At 34.8% G+C, this 11,552-nt stretch overlaps 3 protein-coding genes across 3 annotated transcripts; 1 reads left to right on the forward strand and 2 right to left on the reverse strand.

Moving 5' to 3' along the window:
• Positions 1-1,116: 1,116 nt before the first annotated feature.
• TBLA0J01845 (uncharacterized protein) lies at positions 1,117-1,929 on the reverse strand (the record flags this gene model as incomplete). The annotated part of the gene is made up of 1 exon (XM_004182650.1): positions 1,117-1,929. The coding sequence occupies one exon, from the start codon at positions 1,927-1,929 to the stop codon at positions 1,117-1,119; it is 813 nt and encodes a 270-aa protein (XP_004182698.1).
• Positions 1,930-4,442: 2,513 nt separating this feature from the next.
• Positions 4,443-5,840, forward strand: TBLA0J01850 (SRP1/TIP1 family protein; the record flags this gene model as incomplete). The annotated part of the gene is made up of 1 exon (XM_004182651.1): positions 4,443-5,840. The coding sequence occupies one exon, from the start codon at positions 4,443-4,445 to the stop codon at positions 5,838-5,840; it is 1,398 nt and encodes a 465-aa protein (XP_004182699.1).
• A 498-nt stretch (positions 5,841-6,338) lies between these two features.
• On the reverse strand, positions 6,339-10,862 carry PAN1 (actin cytoskeleton-regulatory complex protein PAN1; the record flags this gene model as incomplete). Its single annotated transcript, XM_004182652.1, has 1 exon — positions 6,339-10,862. One exon carries the CDS (start codon positions 10,860-10,862, stop codon positions 6,339-6,341), a length of 4,524 nt encoding a protein of 1,507 aa, XP_004182700.1.
• Between the last annotated feature and the right edge of the window lie 690 nt (positions 10,863-11,552).

Below are 11,552 nucleotides of genomic sequence, written 5' to 3' on the forward strand. Positions count from 1 at the left end.
TAATAGACCCGGTTAATACAAAGATGAGAGAATAAGTAGGAATTAATTGTTGCAGTGGTGAAAATAATGAGAAAAAGAAAACTTCTTAGGTTATTACCAAAAATAGGATTCAACTTCTTTTTATAATTTTAAGGATAATTCACATAAAAATGGCAATAGTAAAAACATTTATCCTTTAACTTCAACCATTCAGTAAATATAGTTCAGTGTTATATTTAGTTTATAAGTATAAGTGATAAAGAAACTTTTGTCAATATATAAACTAAGAAATAAAATATATTATTTTTTCTTATTGCATTATAAGAAAGCACTTTTATAAAATTCAAAAAAAATGAAACAGCACAAGAAGTATAATTAAAAGTTATTGAATACATTTATTATTTAATGAATTATTAATTTTGAATAAGGTTAAAGAATTTTTTTGGATAGAGTAGGTTAATTTCACGCTGATATTAATATTTAATGCCATCATGCTTAGAAGATTTTTTTAATAATTAGTTGAAGTAAAAGAACAAAAACAAAAACATTTTTGTTAGATTTTAATGTAAGATAAGGGCTCCATGTTAAACATGATGCATTAACCACTTAAAGCTAACTATTTCAGAATTAATCTTGAACTAAAAAACAATGTTTTAATAAAAACCAAAAATCACAGTTACAACAGAAGGAAAAGCTTAAATTACTTTGATTATATGATCTTTAAATTATAGCTATTTTATGGAATAGCTATTCATCCAGTTTTTAAATTTGTAACTTCATGGACTAAAATAGAAGTGTCGTATAATTGAAAAAAAATTTAATTTCTTCCTAATTTAGAGGCAAGTAAAGCACTATCACCTATGGAAAAGAATATTGATTTTGTGACACAATTTTACAAAATGTGTCTCAGAAGTATAAATTTGTATTACTTTTCTTCCAAAAAGTAATTATGATATAGTATTCAATCAAAAAATTATGAACTTCCTATTTTTATTTCATAGAAAAAATATTTTTTAACACTAATGATATTTTAATAATTGTATAACTATCCTATAACCTAAAAATAAATAAAGAAAAGAATTTATGTAAGTTGATTAGCTTATAACAATAAAGCAGCAGCAGCGATGACACCAGCACCTAAACCGGCAGCAGCTCTAACAGCACCGTTTTCAGTTTGTTGTTCAACGGTAGCTTGAATTTGACCATCAGTGATTTGAGAGATAGCATCAACAGTAGTTTGGGTGGTCTTAGCATCTGGAGTAGCAGTAGTAGATTCAACCTTGGTAGTGGCTTCAGTGGTCTTGGAAGATTCTTCAGTCTTGGAAGAGGTTTCAGCAGCCTTGGTAAGAAGAGGTTTCTAACAGCCTTGGAAGAAGAGGTTTCAACAGCCTTGGAAGAAGAGGTTTCAACAGCCTTGGAAGAAGAGGTTTCAACAGCCTTGGAAGAAGAGGTTTCAACAGCCTTGGAAGAAGAGGTTTCAACAGCCTTGGAAGAAGTGGTTTCAACAGCCTTGGAAGAAGTGGTTTCAACAGCCTTGGAAGAAGTGGTTTCAACAGCCTTGGAAGAAGTGGTTTCAACAGCCTTGGAAGAAGAGGTAGCTGGAGCAGCTTCACCTAAACCAGCAGCTTCTAAAGCTTGAGAGATAGCTGGAGCTAATCTGGTAGAGTACCATGGAACACCAGTGATCATGTAGTGAATTTGTTCATCACCAATGTCAGCAAAGAAACTGGTGTAAGAGTCAGTCTTGTCAGTTAACTTAGCAGCGTAAGCAGACAAAACACCAGGTGGAATAGATTGTTCTGGGTGAGCCTTTTCCATAGAAAGGTAGTCTTTCATATGAGAACCAATATCGTTCATGTAGACTTCCATGGAAATCATGGCGGCTTCTCTATCAGCCTTGGCAATAGCGGCGGCGGCGGCAATAATGGCGGCAATTTTAGCGAAAGACATAATTATTTGAGTTTAGGTATAATGTGTTAGATGATTATATTATAAATTATAAGATAAAAAAGGAAAAGACTAATATTTCAAAATGAAACAAGCATACCACATCTTTTTATACTTGAATTTTGGAAATGTATTAGCAATGATAAATTCTTACATCGAGTTAAGTTACTACGCAACTGTAAGCAGGCATGTTTTGCTGAGCATTTTTTTGTTTTTGTTTTTTTAATTGCTCAATTTTGATTTAGAATAAAGTACTGCTCTGTTATTAAAAAGTGGGGTATGCAAGCTAAATCAAAAAAAAGTATCCCCAAAGGAATGCAGAAAAGCAAGCAAGTATGTGATATTGTCAATGATTTACTCACAAAATTAGGATTTACATTAATTATGTCTCTAGATTTTGTATCCAGTAAGTTAGATTCTAAGACAATTCTATACGACGTATGTAACTGGCATCCCAAATTAAACTCGCAACCATTGTTCTTGTTTTGCTTACTCATTTAACAGGTAAGCAGTTATTATTGAAGCTTAAGTTTTCGAAAATGGATTAGCAAATATTTGAACTACTTTACTGTCTCGTATATTAATCTTTGGATCTTACTGAACAATTAAGCCATCTAACACGAAATAGCTATTCCACTTTAGAAACTGATATCTTTTTTAAACTAAAATTTCGCGTTCATTAGATCTATGGAAAAACCGCGTTAACCTTTTCAGGATAAAAAGATCGACGATGACACGGAAACTAATTTCCTGTTTTGACACTCTGCTATTTACACTTGGCATCTCGTGTCTTAGATGATCCGTTTTAGGAATGTAGTTTGGCGATAGTAAACGAGGCCAAATTAAGCAGATCAGAAGCCCCGAGATCTGGTGATCGATCCAGTTCGTTTAATTGACGGAAGCCGTGATCTCGTTTGCAAAAGTATTCTTTGGCAGCATGGCACATGTCCATAATTCTGGAAGCTAAGAGGACTAAGATTATTAAGAGCGGCAGGAAGTTTTGGAGAGCATGTGCTACTCATTACAACCTTAATAGACACCTGTCAAATAATTTTACATCGTTTGTAATTTCAATTTTATTAAGCTCGAACAGGTGATGTACAAGTCATACTTACTAAGAGGAAGGAAGCTGTAAAGAGTAGCCATTTGTTCGTATTCCTAGTCCACCTCTACATTCTTTAATGTGGAATGTTCAAAACAGAAAAACAGAAATGGATGATTCAGAAAATTTCCCTCTAAAAGAATGAAATAAATATTGAGGGAAGGGGATACTGAGAAGATGTTAATGAAGCTAGTATTGGAATATTATTGTAAAAATGCAAATAACTATGGCATTACGTTTCGAATCCGAAAAATAGATTTAATATAACAGTTCAATTAAGACGAAAAAATAAACTTAAATAATTTACCACGGTTTTCTCGCCTATCTGATACCTATTCTATGAAGACATTTTTTTATAGCATATCTATAAGTTTTAATGATAACTGAGTATTCATTTGTTATTGTTTTATGAACAACTTTAAAAAGTTAGTAAAATATCACACTCGTTTCATAAACATTAATAGAAGTATTGTAGTAAGACGGACATAATTGCCAAAAGATCCATGGTAATATTTTTCTGGAAACTAGTATTTTAACCTATACTTATTAAACAGTATTAATTTAATAGTTTAATTTCAATCAGTAAATCATCATATATAAACAAATTTTTGTTCACTATAAGGTATCTCTAATTTTACTTGTAGAAATTCAATTGGCTAGTATATTATTCAAGACATTCCAAAATTATCGTGAAAATATTGTTGGATGTTTTTTTCAGTAAAATTTGGGGGTAAAGGTGTATGTTACCAACTCTCCGCTATACAATTTGAATATGTGGGGTATTGTCGATACTACTTTGTAAACCAAACGATAATAGTAAACATTAAATACATGAAAAAAATCAGATTTAATAATTTCGGGTTCCAAGCCAATTATCTGTTGATTTAGCTAGAACCTTACCAAATTTCTTATACAGTCATTTCTAACATTCTTAAATGTTAGATACCAATTTAGGAAATATTCAGCCGTTCAACAAAGAATAGGCATCTATACTTAAATTTACATCAATATTCGTTTTGAACCCTTTTTGGTGCGCGAGATTTAAACGAAAAGGAAAATTAATATATGATATCCGCCGATGACAAAAAAATATTGATTTGTATTATATCAACATAATAAAAGAAAAGGCAACAATAAATGTAACTTGTACAAAGCTATTAAAATATGAACAACTTAGATATGAATTTTAATATAAATTGTAATAAAGTATTATTTTGAGTTTCTTACAGGCAATTTGTTAAGAATGCAAAATTAAGTTTATCAATGGAGTTTGGTACGCTGTATAAGTAAATAATTTGTAAACCAATTCATATAAAAGCACTCTTGCAAATATTTACCTTACCTTTGAACCACTGGATTTATTTATCTTCAAGAAAAAAAATAGCATTAACAACCTTAACTCCATTCGCTAATTATGAAGATTGCTACTTTAATCGCTACAGCAAGTACTGTTGCGGTTCTGATTAATGCTGCTACAGTTGACCCAACAAGGGCCGCTATGTTGGCTCTTCAAGTGTATATGACTGATATTCGTAACAATATTGCCCAATATATGTCTTTACAAAAAGAATCTCCGGACCAATCTGTTCCTCCAGCTGTCACAAAAGCAATGATGGATATGATGTTGCATCCAACTGCTGCATATACAACCCATTTCTCAACTGTACCTTTAAGTGAAATCGAGTTTATTATTACTGGGGTTCCTTGGTTTACAACCAGATTAAAGACTCAAATCTTAAATGTCTGGTCATTTAATGATGTTACTCCATGGGCTGATAAGTCTTCTCCTTTAACTACTTCTTCTACTTCTACTTTTTCTTTAGCTGATCCATATCCTGGTTCTTCTGCATCTTCAACATTTACTAACTCCCCTCTAACCTCAATTTTTACCACGGAAGCTACAGCACCGTCGTCTACTCTAGATTATTCTGCTTCTGCTTCTGCTTCTGCTTCTGCTTCTGCTTCTGCTTCTGCTTCTGCTTCTGCTTCTGCTTCTGCTTCTGCTTCTGCTTCTGCTTCTGTTTCTGCTTCTGTTTCTGCTTCTGCTTCTGCTTCTGCTTCTCAATTCTCCACTACTGCTACTTCATTGAGATCTTCTTCCGGTTTTCATTCTTTTGATGTTGAAAGTGAAATTGGAAACTCATCAACCGTCACATACACAAGCTTAACCACTAGAAATGAAACTATTACTATCTGCTCAAATAGTTGCACTCGTTCTTCCTCCTTAGCTTCAGTCATTTCTTCTTTGACTATTTCTACTCCCAAGACAACTTACTTTTCAAATGCTACTACTTCTTACACTACAAACTTATCTACAGCTTGGGAAACTATTACATCATGTGAAGAAGGTTGTCATACCTCAAATTCACAATTTGTTCCTAATATCACAACTGTTAGAACTAGCACCTCTTCTGGACAAAGGCATATCAGTGAGACATCACAATATGCAGGGAACCAAACTATTTACATTACTGAAGTTGATACTATTTTAAAAACTATTACATCTTGTGAAAGTGATAAAACTTCAACTTCTACCGCCAGTACTGAAGTATTTTCAACTAGAATTGAATCTACTATATCTTCAGCTAGTTTTAATAGTATTTCTACTAAACCTACTACCAAGACAGTATATTTCACCAGTACATTAACTACTTCTACATCTGTAAAAACTAGTCGCTCTCCAATAATTGAACAGACTCCGAACTCTACTTTCCCATCTGTTTCTGTTGAACTAAAAACTGCAAATAGTGTTGCCAAAGATGTGGTTGATCTGGGTGCTTGTATTTTGGGTGTAGTTGCATTGTTATTATAATCTACTTAAATATTTCTTTTTATAATTATAGATACTGTACCTAAAGTAAGACTTGATTTATTTTTTCTTAGGTACTTTATATTTATATATATACTTTATTAATCATATGATGAGCTTTGAAGATTCCCAAATTTTAGAAGAATTTTCCCATTTTTATTTTGCATTTTCTATGGCCTGATAATGATTCAATTAATGCAGTTAAGCAGGGCGATATATAATTGTTAAATATTCTGTCAAAAAATTAGAGGCAATAGTAGACACACTATATAAAATGATATTTATATAAAATTGTTTCTACTTAAACAGGTCAGAATGCTTCTAGTCTACATACCAGGTAAAGGAGGAGGGGGTGGGATTCCACCAGGTGCAGATGGGGGAGGTGGTGGAGGAGGTGGTGGTAGTGAGATAGCAGCCTGTTCAGAATGCTCTTCAGCGAAACATGAATTGTCAAAAGAGTCAACAGAATCAGGAATTGATAGCACATCATCATTATCGTAATTAGCGTCTAAATATGTACTTTCGTTTGAAAGGGCTGAAGAGGGGGGGAGGAGGAATACCAGAAGGTGAGCTTATTTCAGTGTGAGAAGATGGTAGAGGTGGTTCCATTGGAGCAGGCAATGCAGGCTCAGTATCATGTATTTGAGGAATAGGGGCAGCAACCGGAATCGGTGGAGCAGAGTTGATAGCATTTTGAATTTGGGGTAATGGAGGTGCAACTGGGATTGGAGGGGATGTAATATTCTCATCATGTACTTCAGGTAAAGGTGGAGCTATTGGAATTGGAGGCGATGTAACTGTTTCTTCATGAACCTCCGGTAATAGTGGAGCAATAGGAATAGGTGGGAGTGCAACCTGTTCATTTGAGTTGCTAGGTATAGTTGCAGCAGGTGATGGGTTATTAGAGTTAACTTGTGCTATTGGAGATGAGACTGGGATAGATGGGGAATTAAGTGGTGTAACATTATTTTTTGTGCTTGGCCTACTCGATGGGATCGTTGGAGTGTTTGAACTGTGGATTTGGCCACTAGTAGAAGATGAGACGTACGTAGTTGCAGAAGGAGCCTTATTACTAGATGTTTCTTCTTCGGCATCAGACCACCCGTCACTTTCACTATCACTATCGTCTAGCCCACGTTGAGATCTTCTTTGAGCTTCAGCAGCTTGTTTGTTAAAACTTGATCCCGAAGACTGAGAACCAAAGTATGAGGTGCTCGTAGATTTATTAACATTTGGACTTGCATAGTTATTAGCACTATTAGACGCCATTGGAGGCGGATGGGTGACTGGTGTTGATGCATTAGAATGATAACCTGGATTTGAAGGCGGCATCATCATTTGATTATGAGTTGCAGGTGTGTCAACCCTATTTTGAGTATGTACAGGGGTTGTGGTGCTTTGAATTTCTTTATTTAATGGGTCATTGCTATCTTCACCACTTTCTGATTGAGCCTGTTCAACTTGTCGACGCAATTCAGCTAATCTTTTTTCTTTTGCACTCTTCTTCTGGGACTTTATTCTATCTAACTCCTCCCGTAATTTCCTCTCCTCTTCGTCATCTTCATCACTATCTTGTAGATTAGATGGTACAGTATTGCTTTCGTATTGTTGTGAAGTACTAGTTGGAGCTTCATGTCTAGTAATGTCACGAACATTATCTAGAGAGTGTGATTGGTTATCAGTTCTTGTGGTGCTATTAGTAGTCATACCCAATTCTGCCAGCCTTTGGTCCATCTTTTTATGAGCTTGTTGTTTCAAGAGTTCTGCTCTTCCATCCTGCAAATTAGAAGGTTTCGCGAATAAGCTATTTTGGGATTTCAAAGTAGCAATGAAGTTGTGAATTTCAGATTCTAAACCAATACCAAATTCCCATTTTTCAAAATCTGCCTTGTTCTTACCAATATTTCCATTTGTTAATGTGGATACTAAGGATGCACAAATTTCAGAAATGGAGCTTCTTACATCGCTAATAATGTCAATATTTTTTTGTGCTTCCAAATTAATCTGGTTAATAGCTGCATTGTAACGTCTTTCATCTTCTTCTGATGAATCGCTAGAAGCTGAGCCCTTCCCTGTTAGGGCTGCCATTCTACTTTTTAGTACAGCTCTACTTTTAGCCTTTTTTCTATCCTCTTCTGTGATTTGACCTTTAGGCCCAGTACCGACAATAGAGGTTGGGTTTTTAGCGCGGTATAATTTAATTTTTGATTCACTAATGGCATTCTCAATGTCAGATATTTCAGCAAACAAGTTTGGAATTCGTTTAACAATCTCTTCTATTCTATTTTGAAGATCTGAGGAAAGAGAAGTCGATGGCACTAAATAAGTAACGGGGAGACTTAAGATCTCACTCTTGATACGATCAACAGATTTCAAATTCTCAGTTTTGGTTCTCTCTGATTCAATAGCAATAGGTTGTACAGGAGCTGGTTGAGGAACACTTTTCAAGCCTGGAGATCCATTATCCTTTAACGATTGAGGTTGAGAAGATGGAGCAGGAGATAGAGAGGATGATGGGGCAGGAGTAGTGGGTAAAGCAGGAGAGACTTGGGCAGCTTGAGGCGGTGGAGGAGGTGGGGGAGGATTATTAGCTGGTGTAGGTGCATTGTTATTGGTCGTATTGGTTTGTGATAAATCTTCGGTTGTTGTCCTTCTTCTATTACGGAAGTTTGGTAAGCTATTTTGTTCGTCATTGTTTTTGTAATTTAATGCATTCATTCTTGTTGATTGTGGTTTTTGTTCTTGTTCAGTATTCATTAATTGATTTTTTAAGTTGTCTAATATCTTATTTGTAGAAGGAACCAAACTTGGAGGTAATCTATTTGGTAAAGTCTTACCATTCAATTTTTCATAAACTAAATGCATACCAACTGCAAATTCTTGTTTGTTTAAAGAGCCACTATTATTTGTGTCACAGAGGTTCCAGATATGTTCCAAATCTGCACGGTTCAATCCTGATTTTCTGAAGATTTCAACAGCAGTTGGAGAATCTAGTAAACCAGTATTTTTAGTATCATAAGTTTGAAAAATCTTATAGAATAAGGATTTTTCTTCATCAGAAATAGTGTCCTCTTCAACTTTTGGGGTAGTTCCACCAAAATTAGCCTTGTTATAAAGCTCATTATTACCAAACCCTGTCTTTTGTGCAGTAAGAGGTTTTGTAGCGTTGAAATTGCTTGAAGGTAAAACACCAGTAGCACTTGGTTGTAATGGCATTACAGGAGACTGAGAATTGATGTTGGTATTACCACCAGTATTATTATTCATATTTCCAGTCATATTGTTATTCATCCCCATATTATTATTCATATTGTTATTCATATTCCCTGTCATATTGTTATTCATATTGTTATTCATATTCCCTGTCATATTGATATTCATTCCCATATTATTATTCATATTTCCGGTCAATTGGGATTGTAATTGATTTCCTTGTGGAAAAGAGATTGGTGGCTGATTTGGAAAAGTATTATTTATCATTGAACCGGTAGCTTGAGATTGCATGAAAGTAGTTGGTGGATTCATACCACCTGTGGCTTGAGGTAAGAAGTTATTGCCAAAGATACCAGTGGATTGAGGTTGAAGAGCACCACCAGTAATTTGATTTGCTAGTCCACCTGTCATTTGCATGGACATACCAAAGGATGTCTGTGGCATAAACCCAGTTGATTGAGGATTTAGTAAACCTCCGGTTATTTGAGATTGAAGACCACCTGTCATTTGCATTGGCATACCAAAACTGGTCTTGGGCATAAAGCCGGTAGACTGTGGGTTTAAAGCTCCACCAGTTAATTGAGACATCATGAAACCACCACCAGTAGATTGCACTGGCATACCGAAACTTGTTAATGGCATTGATCCGGTTGGTTGTGGCTGCATTATTGGTAATCCATTAATTAAATTATCAAAGGGAGTCTTTGGTTTTGAATCTTCCTCAGCTTTTGAAGCGAGCATGACATTAATTCTATCAATAAAACTAGAGACTTCATTTTTAGTCTTAGTATCCAGATCATAAGGAATCGTTCCACCTAATAAAACATCATTAACTAAATGCATAGCTAAACAAAATTCTGGAAACATTAGACGGCCAGCTTTGTTTGTATCTGATAAAGTCCAAATTTTTGCCAATTGAGATGGTTTCAAACCTGATTTCATTAGAATCTTTCTACAATCTTCACCAGAGATAGTGTTGTTGCCCTGTTTCACTTGAGATCTGAACAATGTTTCAAACTTGGCTTGATCATGAGCAGTAATAAAAGTTAATCTAATTGGTGGGATCTTTAAATCAGTATTGACACCCTTCTTGGCAAAGGAATTTACAAACCCGGTAGCGGTTGGTTTTAATGGTTCAATGGCACCTTGTTGGCTAAATTGGGAAGCATAAAACCCAGTTTGTTGGGGCAATAATTTTTGTGTCAATTGAGGTTGTAAAGGCTGTAAACCTTGAGTTAATTGTGGTTGTAAAGGTTGTAATCCTTGTGTTAGTTGAGGTTGTAAAGGTTGTAAAGGCTGGGTCAATTGAGGTTGTAAAGGCTGACCAAACTGTTGTTGTTGTAAGCCTTGAGTTAGCTGAGGCTGTAAAGGTTGGGTAAATTGTTGTTGCTGTTGTGGTTGTTGTTGTAACAATCCTTGAGTTAATTGTGGTTGTAAAGGCTGAGTGAATGGTTGTTGCATTTGTGGTTGAGGGGATTGGTAATTAGGAGATTGTTGATAATTTGTAGTGTTCATTTGAGAGTAATAGTCCCTATTCTGAGGCTGAACAGATTGCATAGAGTTGGTATTAATGGATTGTTGAGTATTGTAATTTGGTTGCATTTGTTGTTGATTACTAAACCCTCCTTGCATTTGTGGATTATTGTTATATCCTGTTTGCATCTGTTGATTCCACTGTTGTTGGTTTTGCATTTGTTGTGGCTGTGGTTGTTGCTGTGGGTACCCACCCTGTTGCTGTTGGAAGCTATTTTGAGGTTGGTTCCATTGTTGCGGCATACCGCCACCTTGTTGCTGTTGATATGGATTATACATATCTATAACAAAACACAATACTTTTTAAAAAAAAATTAAAAAAGAGCTTAAAGAAGGGGAGGTAAATGTTTGTGTAAGTGTTAAGTAATAGTGTAAATATCAACAAGTAATAGTTTGTTGGAAGGGGGTTTAAATAATGGAACCTTAAAATAAGGAAACGATTATGTTAAGAGAGACCTTTGTATTTTTTTAATGTTTGGTAGTTAAAGTTTAAAATATGTTATATACAAGGAAGTGATTTTAATTGCTAATATCTGATCTGATGGAATCAGGTTGTGTATATTATCCGTATAAGATATGAAAAAAAATAGTTTACAAAGTCGGCTTAGTTTGAAAACAAACAAACAGAAGAAAATAGGATTAAAAAAAAAAAAAAAAAAGACGGAATTTTTCTAAAGTTTTCCTCGGTATATGAACAAAAACGGATAATGATGAACGGAGAAGCCAGAGGGTAATAATAGTAGGTTATAACCTCCCCCCCTAGAAAAACGTTAAGGGAAGTGATAAAAATAGGTTTTCGTAGGAGATGACACATGTCTTTAAGTTTTTAAAATGCAATAGAGGTGCTGGCATTGGTGGTTGGGTAGGTGAGATAATGAAGTAGAAAGTGTGAGACAAAGGATATTCAACACAATCAATTATTTGTAGCAAGAAGATTTAGATTGTGTACAGTATGCTAAGTGGAATACA

Source organism: Henningerozyma blattae, chromosome 10, assembly GCF_000315915.1.
Source record: "Henningerozyma blattae CBS 6284 chromosome 10, complete genome".
Classification (NCBI taxonomy): Eukaryota; Fungi; Ascomycota; class Saccharomycetes; order Saccharomycetales; family Saccharomycetaceae; genus Henningerozyma; species Henningerozyma blattae.